The 17781-nt window shown below is 45.1% G+C and overlaps 3 protein-coding genes across 6 annotated transcripts; 2 read left to right on the forward strand and 1 right to left on the reverse strand.

Annotated features, from left to right (window-relative positions):
* The first annotated feature begins 56 nt into the window (after positions 1–56).
* On the forward strand, positions 57–4510 carry si:dkey-74k8.3 (transmembrane protein 109). Of its 4 annotated transcripts, none has more exons than XM_030367694.1 (5): positions 57–202; positions 771–1096; positions 1577–1636; positions 3042–3144; positions 4000–4510. In XM_030367694.1, the coding sequence occupies exons 2-5, from the start codon at positions 869–871 to the stop codon at positions 4356–4358; spliced, it is 750 nt and encodes a 249-aa protein (XP_030223554.1). In that variant the 5' UTR covers positions 57–202; positions 771–868; the 3' UTR covers positions 4359–4510. The 4 variants fall into 4 exon arrangements, with proteins under 4 accessions (XP_030223554.1, XP_030223551.1, XP_030223555.1 ...); XM_030367691.1 differs by having other exon boundaries at positions 61–202; positions 768–1096; XM_030367693.1 differs by lacking the exon at positions 57–202 and adding an exon at positions 224–645 and having other exon boundaries at positions 768–1096.
* A 443-nt stretch (positions 4511–4953) lies between these two features.
* LOC115552482 (uncharacterized) lies at positions 4954–10237 on the reverse strand. Its single transcript, XM_030368632.1, has 6 exons — positions 9880–10237; positions 8858–9130; positions 8352–8642; positions 7669–7823; positions 7312–7542; positions 4954–7163 (listed from the first exon to the last, which is right to left on the reverse strand). Exons 1-6 carry the CDS (start codon positions 9917–9919, stop codon positions 6984–6986), a joined length of 1170 nt encoding a protein of 389 aa, XP_030224492.1. The 5' UTR covers positions 9920–10237; the 3' UTR covers positions 4954–6983.
* Positions 10238–10738: 501 nt separating this feature from the next.
* On the forward strand, positions 10739–17610 carry LOC115552126 (uncharacterized). Its single transcript, XM_030367907.1, has 11 exons — positions 10739–10843; positions 11235–11304; positions 13403–13414; positions 13512–13636; positions 13743–13878; positions 14419–14703; positions 14933–15244; positions 15588–15769; positions 15872–15973; positions 16412–16537; positions 16757–17610. The coding sequence occupies exons 2-11, from the start codon at positions 11250–11252 to the stop codon at positions 16964–16966; spliced, it is 1545 nt and encodes a 514-aa protein (XP_030223767.1). The 5' UTR covers positions 10739–10843; positions 11235–11249; the 3' UTR covers positions 16967–17610.
* Positions 17611–17781: the final 171 nt, after the last annotated feature.

A 17781-nucleotide genomic window follows, 5' to 3' on the forward strand; every position in this document is an offset into this window, starting at 1 on the left:
TTGTCTCGGCGTGCAAATCTGTCTTTTATAGTGTGCACATTCCGCCTCGCATGACCCAACCCCCAACAACACAAGATCTGGGTGGTGTTGCCGCCACCACCAGTAGGGCAGGATTCCTTTTTATTCAAGCGACGGCAAGAAAAGGAAGGGTGCGCCGGCAGAAGGAACCTCGAAATCGGATGGTTACGCAGAATAATTCGTGGTAATATTGCGTTGTAGGCTAAATGGGAGAGAAACCAACAAAACCAAATGTGTAGTCGTCAGCATCTCCGCTTCGAGTAATCTGATCTTTCGGAGACGGGCGCACGGTCCTTCTGTCCGGTCAACGTCACCGCGTTGCCACCGTTGCTTTTACGCGCAGATAGAAAAGGGATTTGATGCTTTGGGACCATTCTCAGGACGTTTGGATGAATGAGAGCTGGTCTAATTTTGTTTGTGGACCGGATTTACCAAATATAGTCAATGCAATATTAGAAATCTGTTGACGTTGCAGTAGGCCTAATCCACGATTAGAACCCTGTGATGTTGCCAAAGTTTAAAATAAAAGCTATATCCAATTCGACCTAATGGAGTAGGCCCACAGCTATGTGCATTTGATGCCAGATCTTTAGTGGAAGAGGCGATCTTATTTTGTATCAAACCCAGGTACTGCCTCATGTCTTCCGATTCATTGTGACTGGTTCTTGGGGAACAGGATAAGACTGTTTGTTGAGGCGGCTGTCAACAGAAGCCATTTTTAAACCTTGTGAATTACGACTGTGTTTCAGAAGCACCTCGAGGAGGAGCGGCAGATCTTCACATCCTGCGGTGGATATCAGCCCAGATTACCATTTTTACACGTTTTTCTATTTTTCCTAAATATTCAAGAATGACTTCCGCGAATCCTTCCAAGCGTGCACATTGCACGCCGGCTTGGTGTCTTTCTACGTATGTTCTGGTGCTTGCCCTTGCCTCGGGCTGCTCCGGACACAGTTATTCAAGCGACTCGGAGGCATCCCCTGTCAACCTCCGCACCCTGATCACGGGTACCTTCAAAGACATCCGTCATGACGTGGAGAACGTTGTGGGAACCAATGTGATCCAATCCACAATCGAGGTAAAATGATAGCTTAAGCTTTGTGTGTGTGTGTGTGTGTGTGTGTGTGTGTGTGTGTGTGTGTGTGTGTGTGTGTGTGTGTGTGTGTGTGTGTGTGTGTGTTGCCTTAGTAGTTTCTCAGTAAACTATACAATATATATTTTTAATCCCTTAGTTTCAACCTTTTTAATATTCTTAATAAAATTTCCTCTCTCAAGGCTGTTCCTCCACTATCCTTGAACATTGCTTAACCGTGTGGGTAATTACTAATTTTACCTCTTCCATCTCACTCCGTCTCTGTTTTCTTACACCCCCATCACCACCTCCCAATCCACCCTGCTGTTCGCTGGTCCTGCGACTCGATAATCTCTCTCCATGATCCCCCACCTCCCCCATCTCTCCATGTCTGCTTATATCCATGCACCTCCCTGCTCCTACACACACTGTGTGGCCGACCTTCCTCCTCTATCTCCGCTCCCTCCTCTCCCTCCTCTCCCTCAGCGTGTCGCGTTGTATCTAGAGTCAATGCTTGGTCAGGACAACTTCTATACCGTGGCAATGGTAAGAAACTCAACTGGATGTCCTCCCTTCTAACCCTATTGTTTCTAACCCCCTGATATCTGATATCTAACCCTATGATATCTAACCCTATGATATCCACCCCTCTGGTGTAACCCAGCTAGCAAGGTGACCCATGTATGGCTGGGTTAGACCGCTGGGTTAGACTCTATTCTTTAAACCAGCTAGCAAGTTAACGTAGGTTTAGCTGGGTTAGACCACTGGGTTAGACTCTATGGTGCAACCCTGCTAGCAAGGTGACCCATGTATTGCTGGGTTAGACTCCAGCGATACATGTGGCTAACAAATGGAGGGTTTGTGTTGCGATCATGTAATCTCAGCGGGCGTACGGATGACTGGAATGAAGTCCTGCTTACCTCTGCTCTTCATTTGCATACGCGACAACCCTACCCCTCAATAACCTAACCAGTCCAGACATGGCCTCCCGGGAATCGTCCCCTCCTGTCACTTGGTTCATGTCGTCTCATTATAGTTTAGAAGAATATGTATCGAATATGTATTTTGTGTTAAATTGTGCCAAGTTTTAGAGGATTAGAAACTATTACATCTTTATGTGTTGAAGTAATCATTGCACTAAAGTAGACTAGAGTCGAAGCCGGTCGAATAGTCCCAAACAGAAAGTATTACATCATTTAACGCCAAAGGTTGTTTTTCTAACACATAGCGGGGGACGAAGTTAGAGCGACAGATGTGTGTTTCTGTTGCTGCTGACCTCAACAGTTGTCAGTGAGGCACTTGTGTGTTGGCAACAGGTGCCGAAGATACAGGCTATGTCTGTCTTACATCTGCCCTTGACCTCAGTCAAGCCAGCCCGGCTTAGGACAAATGCAGAGGGTTTGGGACGACCAATTGGAAGGGAGTACAGCAGAGTTTTTATCAAGCCTGGCTTTACTTGAACACGCCCTCACACACACATGCACGCGCATGCACAAGTGGTTGGCAGTTTCGCGAGTGCCAGTGAAATGGCCCAAGCATGGATGCTTTGTTGAAGGCTTGTAAGTGGGTTAAATTGCTGTTGTTTAGTCATTGATGCATAAATGAACCTCCCGATTTGTTACATGAATAAGGACGTTATTGTAAGTGTAATGTAGTGCAAATGCATTAGCCCCCTTTATACATGGAAGGCTCTCTCTGTCCACCAATAAGCATGTGTTCCTCCGCCCACCACCACCAGCGTTCTCTGTTATACGGATTAAATCAATGTATGAATCCTATCCATCATCAAAGCAAACCAAAATGACTACACTGTTCTCCTTTCCCTCAGATCGAGTCTCAGTCAAGAAAGATTAGTTTTTCATGTCTTGTCGCATGTTTGGTAATCTTCGTTGCGCGGTTACACCGCCAGCCTTGAATGTGCTTTCAGCTTCTGCATCTGTTTTAACTTCAGTTTGTGGAGATGGTCATCCGATTCCTGGCCGAAGGCGCAGCCAGCGGCCTGAATGTCATCGCTGTTTACGTCACAGAAATTCTCAGGGTCACAGGGATTCATGGTGGGTTTGTGTGTTTGTGTGTGTGTGTGTGTGTGTGTGTGTGTGTGTGTGTGTGTGTGTGTGTGTGTGTGTGTGTGTGTGTGTGTGTGTGTGTGTGTGTGTGTGTGTGTGTGTGTGTGTGTGTCTCTGCATGGTGCTCTAAGGCAATGAAAATGTCTATTGACAGACACTGCAGAAGTGCTCTTTAATTAATGCCTGGAGAATCTATTACCTGATCATGCCTCGATAACGCATTCTGTTGGCATCATTCAGAGTGGTACGTGTGCGTTACTACTGTAGTTGTGGTTAGATCAGCAGCACAGGTGAAGGTACATTGCCTTGCATCTGTCGGTCAAAACACCACTCGTCTCCAGGTTGTGCTTTTGAACGTTTAATCATAGACCTCACTGGAGCAGGGGCTAAGGTTAACGGCTCCTGGCCTGAAGGGACTCTTGGTTCGATCCCTAGTGTCTCCAGCATGTCAGTACGCAGCCTTGAGTAAGACTGACAACCACCGCTCATTAGTCACATGTAGCCTGAATCTCCAGTCATTCTTCTGAACAAGGGTTATGAACGAGCTGCGTGGAACACGGCAACGCGTTTTGAATATCTTTAGGTAATTAGGATTACCCTTGAAAATGTAAAACCGTGGCAATGTTAAATTAATGTAAAGACCAATTCATCCATGATACATGTTGTCTCTCTGTGTCTGTGTCTCTCTCTTTCTCTCTCCCTTTCGGTCTCTCTCTTTCCGTCTCTCTCGTTCTCTCTGTCTCTCCGTCTCTCTCTCTGCCTGTCTGTCTCTTTCTTTCTTACTCTTTTCTTTTTCTCTCCCTTTCTGTCTCCGTCTGTCTGTCTGTCTGTCTGCCATCACAGTCCCGCTCTCCTTACCCCGCTTCACCCCCGAGGGCGTGGCCTCGGTGGCCCAGTGGGGGCTGCTGGCTCTGATTGGCTACTGGCTGCTGACGGTGATCCTGCGACTCTTCATCGGCCTCTTGCGGCAGGTCTTCTGGATCCTGAAGACGGTCGCCGCGCTCTGGCTCTTCGGCCTGATCGTGAGCGACGCGCACGCCGGCACCGACACCACAGCCATCCGATTAGCCGGCCTGGTGCTAGGCTGCGCGCTGCTGGGCGTGGCCTTCCCCAGCTCCGAAAAGACTGTGGGGGTGGAGGGGCGCCTGGGTCAGCTGGAGGGCCGGGTGAGGGCGTTGGAGGGGAGGAAGGGGGAGGACTAGAGCCAGCTGCTGGGGCGGTGGGGGTAGGGTGGGGGAGAGGAGGGAGGACGGGTGGACGGTTAAGTTATCGGTATTATTGGGTTTTTTTTGGGTCCGTGTGTGTGCGTGCGTGTGTGTTGGATAATTATTGGTAATAAAGTGTTTGAAGGGGAGATTTGTTTCTGATCTTTTCATCAAGAAGTTAAAGGACGCTGAACACAACAGAAAGATACTGGGTTCAAACCCCGAATGAGAGTATATTATATATATCTGAACAGTTTGAGTTCTTTTTTAAGATGCTTGACGTTATATACGAGCCAATTTATGCGAATATGCAACCTTAATTTAACTGGTTAATTGGCTAGTTGTCAAATCGAACGTCCTTTTAATAAGATCTAGCCAATGTCTACAAAACATTATGCAAATCATAAATGATAGTTACTATGCAATTTAAATCGGCTTTAAATATATATATATAGAAAGCCTTTAAGAAGCAGAGATATTGATCAATACATTTAAATTCAAAGTGCAGTACCAGCCTAGTAGAGATGGGGTCTGATTCCCACGAAGGTCGAGGGTGCACTACCCAGATAAGTAACAGAGCGAGGGACAGAGGGACTGAAAGGCATGTTTTTTATTTATATAAACATACAACATAGTATGACTAGTATGACTAGTCCTCACAGCCACATATACTGTAAGCACAGACAACACATTTGAGGCTATACGACAAGGCAAAAGCGGTTACAAATATCACATCAGAAAAAGAGAAAATACAGAGAATGAATTGAAACACTTTACACTTACACTTGTTTGATAACATAAGGCTTTGGACTCCAGTTTAAATAAGGCACCACAAGATACCAAACAAGGTAGAGAGGTTAAATGTAGCTTAAACAAGTCAAAGGCCACCTGTGAATGGCAGTGAATCTATTTTATTGTACGGTTTACATACAATTGAACCAAATCCCTGCATTTTATATGGCATTTTCAACACAAAGAAACTGACCTGATAAAGGTTAATTACCCGGGAAAGATCTAGAAACGAAAAAAGAACATACGATTTCAGATCGTATTTTTCTAATACAACAGCTGTGTTCAGGTCCAAAAAAGCCCTTAAACAGATTGTTTTCCTATTGTCTTCCGATTGCCAAGGCCCCTCGCCAGTTATAAAACAAAGTAAAGAAGAGGTAGAGGAAAAACAACAAGGCAGAGTGAGAATCGCGTGGCGTTGAGTTAAGGATGTAACAGGCTTGAGTTTGGAAGGATATAGATATAGGGTCGCTACATAGTATATCAATCAATACACTTGTCCATCGCAAGAAATGTAAAGATTTGCACGTCACATAGTCAGTGCGTTTACATGCAGAGTCATTATCGGGTAAATAAAAGAATAAGACCTCAACAGGACTTTTAAAATGCATGTTAACACCTTTACCTGATCTACCTCGGACAGAAATCGGTACATGAACGGACAAGCGAAATCGGATAAGAACACCTAGATAACTCGTTCATAGTTCGGTTTCTACCTGCATGTAAACCCGCATCGTATCGCACATCGGATTCGCGTTCTGCGCACGCTCGAGATCTTGCGTCCGGGGGACGTGAGCCAGAAGTAGAGGAGACGGTAGTCATGTTGTAGGCGCCATTGAGTTATAAACATTCTTATTTCTTTATAAATATTTAATTATTTCTTTAGATGATTATGGTTGTCGCCGTCAGAAAACGAGAAATGGCGATTTATTTATAAAGGTGACGCATGGTAATCTAGAACAGGAGGAAGCCGGTGTCATACCATTACCAACCCTATAAGAAGTGTATCATCATCAGCGACCGAACTGACGGGGATATTCTCTGATATTATGAATCTTACAGACTGCGTCTTGTTCTCCGACTCTCTGCTACTTCCACAACAAAGACTCGTAGTGGGGGTTATCTCGGAGAAGGAATTAGCGGAAAGGAACTTTGGCTTTGAGTCCACATTGAAACGCTACATGGAGGAGAAAGGGATTGTTGCCGTATGCGGGACAGCTGTCAGTACACTTCGGGTCCATGTCATTTCTCAGACGATCCATCGCTCCAACCTCTCGGTCGTATGCGGACTCCTCCGGCAGCGGAGTAGCGGGAGGAGTCCGCATACGACGGAGAGGTTTGAACAATGCAGCGTCGGAGAAATAACATGGACCCGAAGTGAACTGACAGCTGTCTACTGAAAACATCTTTCTTGAATGCCGCCTGAGTTTGTTGTTGCTTGGACGTAGAGGTCAACCGGAAGTGGCTCTATAACCGCTCGTTGAAAGGGCTACAGCGCCAGCTAGGGTACGGATTCAGCCATGCTCCAACCATTATTTGATTCTCTAAAGGCCATGTACGTTCGGATAATTGACACGGTCCGTTCGAGTAGCAAAATCGGTATAAGGCATAATCCGATTTAGCTGTCCCATGTAAACGCACTGAGTTTCAGACAGTAACAGGTGTCAAATGCTAGTTTCAAACATAAAAGTCAAGTTTACGTATTAGCTTGATAACCTCACTAATAGTTTATTCTCTGTTAGTATATACGGCACTATCTCTTTAAAAAAACTAGCTAAATATATTGTAAATCATGCAATCCCTGAACTTTGAGAATCTGACCCGACGGAGTCCTTAGAGGAAGCCGAAGTTGAGTTTGTCCGACGTGTAGACGTTCGCAGTGACGCATTCGGAGTAGAGGGGCGGCGCCAGATTCATGCCCTTCATCTCAAAGCATGGATCGGTCTCGGAGGACAGGAAGTTGCTGCCGAAGGAGCTATCCTGAGTACCAGCCTGGCTTCCTGTAGCTGGCGCCTGGGCAAAGAGAAAGCACATAAGCCGTGATTAAAATATTAATTAATTAATTAGATACAGACTTCTTTAAACCCAGAGGTAGCAGCCACTGCTGACACTATTGGTTTCTGTTGGATCAGGGTTAGGGTTAGGGCTGATCAGCGCTTACCTCGGCCGAAGGGGCAGTGAAGGGCACGGGGGGCGAGGGAACCGAGATCACCGTCTGACTTGTAGGGCTACAGGAGGCGTTGGCTGTCCGTGGATCCGCTTGAAACGCACTAACCTCCACTGCGCTCGCCGCCGGGGCGACCGGACGGTATGAATACACAGGACCACCGCTTACGGACGGCGGCATGGGCTCCATGTGGTACCTCGGTGGAGGGGGCATGACACTGTACTCCTGTAAAGATGCGAGACACGCGACCTTTCAGAAACATGCCGCAAACATCGTCTATTCCATGGGGGATAATTGACGATAATTGGTACGCCAGGCGGCCGTGATTAATAGCGTTCAGTTTGTTTTCACCTGGAGTTGGGGAGGGTCGTCGGCGGCCTCGGTGACCTCTTCACTGCTCTTGGAGCTTTTCTTACAGCAGCACCTCTTCAGACAGAAGCAGCAAGACACCATTATGAAAACGACGCCAGACGCAAGGCCGACGTTCATCCACGTTGAGGCGGGTGCTAGGGAAGAGGTACGTGATTCTCCAAGACAGATCAACACCAAACTAATGATTTTACTTTCAAGCAAGCTTGGATGTGACGCCGTTACCAAGAAACCGAGATCTCAGGGCCGCATCATTACTTGATATAAGTAATTTTGATGCGTCAATTTTTTAAACCAAATATCCACAGAATTTGTTGGTAATAACAGAGGCAAAGAAGGACAGAATCATCATGTTTGGTCCTTGCACTATACTGCAGAGACAGGCCAAATGTCTTTCCTTCCAACTGTGATAAAACCCTGTCGTGAAACTGTGAGTATTATCAAAGCTTGAAGAGAAATTGTGAAAGGGCCTTTTGATATAGACATTTATTTGACTATTATTATTTTTATTATTTGACTCTTTTTGCAAAGTGTAAACGTTGATTGGCAGTTAAAAAGTGCTAAGCGTCGGCTAGACATTCTGGTTAACGTAATATCCAAACGGTGGGTCAGTAGTGCCCGGACGGTGGGGCCTCCTGACAGACAGGAGGTTGGGGGCCACTCACCTGCCACCTCGAGGGTCACTTTCACGGCCAGATTAGCCTGGTCATCTTGAATGTAAAAAACACCAGAATCCCACGCTTTGAGGTCATCGATTACGAGATAAGTGTACTGTTGTGTACTACGTAATTGCATCCTCCTGTCAAAGTGGCGTGTGGTTTTATATTCTTCGTTGGAAATGACCCATCCATCTCCATCATCAGCGTTAGTGTAGGAAACAGTGTACGACTTTAGCTTCATAGGAAATTCAAAATGTAGCTGTTCACCCTCATTTTTGGAGAAAAGGTTTTCATGATCTGAAAGCAAGAGAGAAGATATTCGATTTTACAGAAGGAATGGTGAAGCTCTTTTTTGAGCTTCACCATTGACAATGACTGAATGTTTGTTGAATCACCACATAAATGCGGGGGTCCAAGAGTCATCTGTAGTAATGGGCAGGGATGACCCAGAACCCTGTGGTCCCACAACATTAAGAGTGCCCATAAAATAAATGCAGGGAAAGCACACTCACGTGACACATCGACTCTGTTGGTTTCCAAAGTGGTGTTAAATCTTGATTGTATAGTGTATTTTCCATTATCCGCTTGGGTGAGTTTTTCTATCGTGAAGAACCCGTATCCGTCATACTGACCCCGTTTGGTATCAGAAGGCTTGCTGCGTGTCCACAGGGGTACTTTGCTAGATTGATCATTAGATTCAAAGTACAGGTACTCCGCACGGGATTTTAGAAAAAATCGATGGCTTTCCCCATATAACACCTTCACATTTTCTCCGCCTGAGAGTCCTGTGTAGACAAAACAACAACAACACAACTTGTCAAAATACTTCTACATTTGCCCTTGTTTAAACCTTGAGGTTTGGTCTGTGGAGACTGCCCACTGCACCGAGGTAGGCAGAGGGCTGAACAGACACTCCAAGAGAGGCTAGACCTCCATGAAGCCTACCAGTGGCATTGCAATCCCCTATGTGTGTACAAGTCATTACACAGTAGGGAAACAGGATCATTTGATTCGTTTTTTCAGTGTTTAACACAATGTTTTAGCGGTGCATACAGATGTCATTGGAACTGAGATTCTAATTATTCATAATTGCAGGGATTTCAGACCGACTGTATCATGCTGTTGTTCAATTTCTCACAAACCGTCAACCTTTCCCCTCAAGGGGCTATATCAGGTTTGAATTTCAATGTATAAAAGGGATATAGCAGAGGGTTAAAGGTGACGCCCAGCGTTAAGAGTGGGTACTGCATTTCAAGATCACAACATGGTAGAGTCTCTTCCGCCTTCATACTCCTCGTTTGCGCAAAACATTGTACATTTGACTGTATTTGTACTCATTGAGTATAGAGCATATGTGGTCCCGTGTTAATATCTTGTTTAAATCCATATGATTATACTCAGACGACCTAATAAGAGCACTAGGCGAAACGACAAAACGGTAACAATAACAAAAATATATAATTTCAGCCCATATTGTCCTTTTTAAGAGTAAAAGTAGGAAGCACTCAAGAGAATGACAATCCTTAGTACTCACCTATCACAATGCAGGCAGCAAAAAGAACCAACAGCTCCATTATCTCACTGGATTGTGGCGGAGAATGAGGGAGAAAACTTCAGGAGCACACACAGCGGCGGGACGGGCGGTGCAGCCAGACAAACAGACGACAACCTTGTGCAGACGAGACCCACCGTGCTAGAGCACTCCGATTACAAATCCTATGTCGAAACGTAATTGATATTATCTACTGTTAGGTCGCTAAGGCTTTCGGAACATTTCAGATAATTTTGGTTGCTGCCCATTGGTACACACAACGCCCTTGCAGTGTTTTTCTCCTTCTCTGCCCGCCGTAGGTTTGCATTATCCTGGGACTGGGAGCGCGGCCGCCCCTTACTGCCCCTTACTGGTGGTCCATGGTCAGTGACATGGACAGGCCCCTTCCCCCTTAGAACCAGGGGTTCACCCTTCATTCTCCAATATTATTATTTGTTCAATCAATCTAAATACCGATATTCAAATGATTAAGAGTTGATTTAGCAGTCATTCTGTTGACGATAATTGCATTGAACATTTATTCTTTTTGTGTTTGATATTTGATGAATTGTATACACATACAAACATGCTTTTTACACTTTTGGGGTTTTATCGTCATGGTTGAATGCACTTATTGTAGGAGGCTTTTGATAAAGTCGTCAGCTAAATAAATATAATGTGATAGGTGATAGGTAGGCAGTAGGAACCCAGTTAAAATGTATTATTTAACAACCGATAATATGATATTAAAATACTAATTAAAAGGTTCAATGTCGAAAATATTCAGGAACTGAGAAAATATTCGTCAGGTAGGAATGTACACAATGTAAAGGTGTGTAAATGTTTGATCCTGCTGCATAGTAGAGAACACAACTATCATAACAAGCTCCGCGCATGCGCAATGAAGCCAATCCGTTGAACCACTGAGCGCTGGACATCTCACATCTCACATCATTAATTGGAGCAGGTAACTATCACTACGCTTTAACAACACGGACTTGTTGCAGCTAATTTGAGAACGAATCCAGTCAAATTTGGTTAACATTTATTTTATTTTTCAGGAACGTTGCCTGATCGTTGTGGTGCTATAAAACGTGCTTGTATACTCATGTTAGCTGCATGCATGAACGGAATGCGATGTCAGGACGGTGGGCCCTCTGGTCCGGCCATCTGCTATTTATGATGATGCCATTATTACAATGCAGCCATTATTTCCTCTGAATACCGCCTAAAATGTTTTTTGCATAAAACGCGAGTCCCAGCTTTTACTGCTGGCAGTATATGGTCTTCAGCGGGGAAGGGGAAGATGCCTAATATGTTTCTCGTTGTCCTCGACCATTGTGGGGCCTTTTTTATAGGCATTACAATCCACCATGCACATCCGAGTCCTTCTGATGGCCCTTTTCGCTCTGCCGCCATTATCCTCAGGTAAGCCTATAGGCCTAATCCGTATTCCCAATTAGTGTCATTCCAGTGATTTGTGGACTCAGACTCTCATTAAGGATATATCCACATAACAAGATTCCCAAGAGAATACATAATATAAGTGTTCAGTAATATTTTTCAAATGCTGTAAAAAAAACTGTAAATTCTGTAATATGCATTTAGGTCTTTAATAAAATGCAAATATGTATTTCAAATTAAATTGGAAGGAATTGCGAAATGAATCATTAAAGGTTGTATAGGTGATTTGCTTTTTTGGCCATTTTTGCAAAATTACTTGAAATCCTTATCATAACCCGCTTACAGCCACTGAGTTAGAAGTACTGACATGAAAATTAAACAAGTCAATCATCTGTGGAACGGGCAGGGCTCGAAAAACTCCAGCCAATCATTTCCATTGCCACCGAGTTGCATTGGACAGTAAGTACGTCAATCAAACGGTCGTACTGCACTCCCCCTCCCCCGCGCCCCGCGCGCGACCCCTTCGTGCAGTACTCGTGACCCAGAGCTCGTGACCCAGAGCAAGCTCCTGTTTGTTGTTATCCTGCGGTAGCTACTGGAACTAGTTAATCCACATTTGGACCTAGCAGTAGAAGACAATTTCCATGGCAGACAAGACGCCACCATCCCCACCACCACCACCAGCAAAGAGAAGGAAAACTCTTTTTCAGAGAGTAATTGATAATAAAAACGCTGAAAGAGAAAAACTGAAATCAAGAATAATCCTAGGCGCTGCTTTCGAACGTTGGCGGCAACTGAAGGACGAGAAGGGTCCAAAAACCGATGCTTGTGTGGCGGTTGACCTAGTTTCAAAGTTTATACCGTTTATACTCGGTAATACCGGTGTGGAGACGAGTGTATTACTCGGTGTGAAAATGTCCACACCGCGGCAACCCTAGTGAAAACCAGGACTTCCAATACAATTATATGAAACAAACATAAATTTTCTAAAAATAGTAATGATTTATGTGACCGTTTAATGTTTATAACATCTGGTCCAACCATTGCAGCGAGAACGTATTCTCAGCAGGGGGTGCTGGGAAAAAAAAACCTCAGCCTGCACTAGACTCGCAACTCGTTACATTGATAAAAAAAGATGTATAGCAGCGCAGTTCAATTACACCAGTGCATGCGCGGACAGTTGAAAATCGATCGTTCACATCCAGCTGCTCACAGAACAAGTTTAGCGCACCACCGCTACCCTCACACTTTTTCATATAACCTTTTTTCAGCACTAGGTCATAAGAGCATTAAATAAATGCTGCGTCTCAAAATGCCTTGGACAGCAGCGAGGATGACTCGCTTTGCCACGGGCCGAAACAGTTCGGAGCGACCACAGCCAGAGCGAACACAGCGGGGCAGAGGAGTGTCAGGAATAGTCTTTGGTGTACACATCAGTACGGCCTATTTGCACTACTGTTTAGTGGCAATGCAGTGTTTTATTCGATGCCTTTTTATTTTCGTATATTATTTCAATGAATACAATTTATTTATTCATAAAAAACGGATCTGGTCTTCAAATCTTTTTTTCTTCAAACCCCATCTTACAATGGGGTTTGTGTTTATATTCGGACCAATACGGTACAGCGGGCGCTCACATGACGTTAAGCATTTCCTGGTGCATAATGTGACGCTTCAGAACCTAAAATCCCGTTTCTCCCCGTTGACACGACAACACATAACCGGCGTTTTCAGAAATCTCCACTTAGTTTTTAGAAATGATCGTTTTCTGTGATAAGACAGGGCCTCGGACAGGGGGTGTTGCAGCACCCCCAGCACTCCTACTTCCCGCGGTACTGGGTGCAACTTACAGCTGAATGTAGTGCCATGTTGTTACGAAAACCTACGCTAGCCTGGCTCGCTCTCGCGCATCTCTGTTCGCGCTCGTGCATGATTGCGCGTCCAGTTACTTGGAATGGGTGGAGTCAGAGTCAGCGTTGAAGGAGAGGGGGTAGGACCATTTGAGTTGTGTATTTTCAAAATCTGCTGGCGTTTCGCAAATCACCTACCCAACCTTTAATTCTCGATTAATGAGACTAAATGCCCTTTTTTTTTTTTATTATTATTATTTTTTTTACATCAGCTAACCAGTTGGGTAAGTAGGCTTCACACTATTTTTGGTATAAGTAATAAGACCAACCAGATATGAAGAGTGTTTTGTTTATCACCATCATGTCCCCCCATCCTTACAGGTGAAGAAAGCAAGACGTTGTGTCTGGGAAATGAGTTGAGTATGCGAGTATCTTCATCCTCAAATGTGGTATACACCCCAAATTCTCCGCCTGGACCAACGCGTACAATTTTTAACGAAGGCTCGGTATGTGTAATTTCTGGTGTGCATTTGCACATTTTGAGTTCACAAGTTATGGCTACTTATTGTGAGGTCTTGCCAAAGGATTAAATCATGTATGATGCATGTTTAGGTGATGGATCCTCGATTTGAATGGACGACAGACAGAAATTTGCTCCTGAAAGAGGTGACCTTCGGTGACGAGGGAAACTACAACATCACGCATCCTCACGGTATACCCTTCCAGACGGTTCATCTGACTGTCTCAGGTACACCTGTCCCACCACCTCTTGTCCTAATTGCATGTCTTTTCCTTTGTTGTTAATTCAGCATTTATAAATTAATGATTACCAACTCTCTTTAAGGCTGGTTGCATAGGGTTTGTTTTTTCACTTTGCAGGGTATAAGATAGATGTGATTATTGGAAAAATCCTAATCACGATTATTTTCGTCAATATTATATTTGAGTTTGAAAACATCTTGTATTTATTCAGCATTTCTCTCAGATATTATTTCTTTATAACTGAGAACTTTGAAATTTCACCTTTAAAAAATTACACAAAATGGTAAAAAAGAATGTTCCAATCTAAAATGATATACAGATATGTATCCAGCTGTTCTGCCCTTTTTATAAAACATAAAAAAATTATCAATTATGATCACTTATGTTATTTTATTTTGGTGATCGTTTGACGCTAAAAACGAAAGGGTTCGCGATCAAAATTCGATTAATCGCCCAGCCCTAGTATAAGATGGTCTCGCCTTGGCCAGACCCAAGCCTTTTCTCGGCCTTCGCCCTCCTCCTCTAGAATGTCTACGATCCTACCAAGTGAACTATGGGGAGAACTTCCAGCACAGAATCCCAGACAGTGGCTACCTGCTCGAGTTCTCTCCCATGGGCTCCCCTCCCGAGGCCCGACCTGTGCTGTTGTGGAACCGGACGGACCCAGGAGTGAGCCAAGGAGGTCGGGGGCACATGCAGTACCACAGGTCGCTGTGGCTGGTTCGGCGGGTGACCCCTGCGGACCAGGGCCTGTACACCATGAGAAGTAAGGCCGGAAGTCTGATGTCCCACAGCCGACTCATCGTCCAAGGTCAGCAAAGCTTAGAACCCACAAAAACACCTTGAATCATTTAACGGGTGCATCTTTCTCTTTAAAACACGGCTCATGCTTGTCATTTTATTCCTTCCTGTTTTTTTCTCCTCACACCCCATCACATTTCTCATCCCTTCTCTACCCCCCCCCCCCCCCCCCCCCCATGCCTCACTCTCCCTTTTTTCTTCCTCCTCCTCCCTGATTCTTGACGCACATCGACGCGCAGGCCACACCTCCAACGTCACCCGCTTCACCAAAGAGTTTGTTAACCTTCCCCTGTTTGTCCCAGCGCATAACGCCACACTTACCTTTACCCCCACCCGGTCCCCCGATGACCCCCGGCCCCACAGGGACCCGGTGCAGCTGGTGCGCCACGGCCTGGTGGTGGGCATCGACACCGACTTCCAGAACCGCGTGTCGGTGTACGGGTCGGACGACGAGGTGGTCATCACAGGGCTGAGCCCCAAGCACACCGGGGTGTATGACATCAGAGATCGAGAAGGCAACCTGGTGTCCTCCACCAGTTTGTATGTGATTGGTGAGTACCCACCCCAAACACTGTCAAGCACTGAGGAAACAACTGGCCAGTGGCTCACCACAGCAGCAGGCTGAGAGGCGCCGCGGGAACAGCTTTGCGGTGCGACCAAGCCAGCTTGAGGTTTGAGTGTGGCAAGAGCTGTGAACAAAAGCAAACAAACGCATTTCACATGAAAAAACACGTCCAAGTAGGCAGAGTGGAAAACTGTGCTCCTAGTACGAAACAAGTCTTCTGAAGGTCGAGACAAGTGACGATGGTGCTGAAGAACTGTTGGTCTGGTGGCGTCCGTCCGTGCATGCTTGGTTCACATCGCTCATCCCTCTGTTCTGTCTTTCACCACCAGAGAAAATGACGAAGCTGCGTGCGATAATGAAGTCCTTCGTCATCCCTACTGGGATGATCCTTCTGCTGGCCAGTCTCTTCCTGTCAATCAAGCATTACCCCAACTGTTGGCTGTCAAAGGTCATTAACTGCCTGATCGGTAAAAACAGCTCTCCCTCCAACCCCCCAAGGATCAATGTCCAGGTGAGGCCCCGTCTTCAGTCCGCGTCTAGGACCGGTTGTTTGGCGCCTGTTTGCCTGCACAGGGCAGTCTCTGATGGTCTCTCTATCGGCGGTTGCCTGCAGGATTACAGCCCTGACGTCCATCAGCCCTTGGGATCGTACACCCAGCCACAGCAGGCTGGGACCCCAAGGAAGTGGAGCCCCCAAGCCAGCCCTGCTCTTACGGTACCCAGAGCGCTAAAGCACTGTCTGTAGGCCGGCCCCTGGGGTGATGGCGTGTTTCACCAGTACTGCTGTGATTCAGATTGAAGAAATGTGGATTATATTTAGGTCAAGAATAGCCTAACCTAAATATACAGTACCACTAATTGTGGTATTTTAATATTGTTTAACAGTTTTGCAATATTGTTCGCAAAATGATTGTTGCAGGAAGGTTTTTGTATCTGCTTGTACAGTATGAATTGTGAATGCAAACCTTTTATGAGATAAATTGTACTTTTTGAAGCAGTGTTGATCACAATTAAACTAAGGTATTAATGATCATTATAAATGTGTAACCACGAAATTGAAATCCAACGTGTTGGATATTTAGACAGACTCCTGTATCTCAATGGGCAACTTTATTAGAAGAATCATGTGTTGTTGGTGTGTGCCCGGTTCCAGAATCGTACTCCACTAGCAGTGGCCGTTGCAACCCCGTTGTATCCAAGCAACGGCAGAGGAGATAACCAGGGGGGGACCGGCTTCCCGGGACACACGGCCTCTCACCCTGCTCCAACCAGCATCGGAGTAAGAACACAACTCCATTGTTTTGTGTGTTTATTTTAGCATACTAATCTGTAACCTGCCGGCTCTTCACTTGTGCATACATATCACTTCCATGTTATGATTGATTGACTTTACCGGTCTATCTGCAAATCCATAGCATTTAACCCCATTCCACTCATGTTGAATGGGGCCAACTGCCTAATTATAAATAAAACCAACAATATTATTCCGTCCTTGCAGGCCTCCTTTGCTTCAGAGCGAAATAACTCCTTCTCGGTGCTTTGGGCGTCGGACTGCCTCCACTCCTCTGAAGACTGCGTTCAGTTCCAGAGCAAGAGGGACAAGGACAGGGGGGGCAAAGGGAAGGCAGACTTCTCTGCGCTCCCGCTGGACCGGGACAATACAGCAGACTCCACTGTTTACACCTCAGACAAGCTGAACTTCCTCTAGGGAAGCATCAGGGAAGAAGGCCATTCGCGAGGAGCATGATGCACCTATACGCTCTTCTAGAATGCTCCGAGTTCTACGTGCTGTTACGGTCGACGGCTAATTGTGCCTTTTGAAATCCTTCAAACTTTAAACATTTCCAGTTTCCTTTTTCTGATTAATTTTGTTTAATGGTCTGCTTTCAGCTGCTCAGGTTGTTAACATAAAGGGACTATTGATAATGGTACACTTTTCTTTTTGATTCAGTCCGCTATAGCAAAACCTCTCCGGTCTACCTCACTGCCCTCTGCTCCAACGTGAATGGTTGGAGCTTTGCTTACTGTTTTGTCTGTGTTGTGTGTGCTGACAAATTGTATTACTTTTGTACTTGTGCTAGTATAGATGACTGAAAACTTGTACAAATAAACACCCCAGAAAATGCCCCCAAAGAAACTTTTGTAAAGATGTAGCTAATATGAAACCGTTTGTATTTATTTATTTTTACCCTTCAAAAACGTTTTGTTTGTGCAATATTTGCATATATCATACATGTATTAATGGACTGTCTGCATAACATTATAACACAATCCTTGACTAAAGAATTTCATTGCCAGCGACTGCTCTGTAATTGTTGTGCATATGACAATAAAACCATCTTGAATCTTTAATCTTGTTTAACATTCTGTTATAAAATACCATTACTCTTAAAAGCTTCATCACAATGCTCAAACAAGTCAGACCTTTAAATAAAACATTAAATATTGAATGCTAATGTTTTGACCATGTGCCTTCTTGATCCTGCCCCTCTGCTGGTCTACAATGCAGTCTTCACAAACCTT

Source organism: Gadus morhua, chromosome 10 (assembly GCF_902167405.1).
Source record: "Gadus morhua chromosome 10, gadMor3.0, whole genome shotgun sequence".
NCBI classification, from domain to species: Eukaryota; Metazoa; Chordata; class Actinopteri; order Gadiformes; family Gadidae; genus Gadus; species Gadus morhua.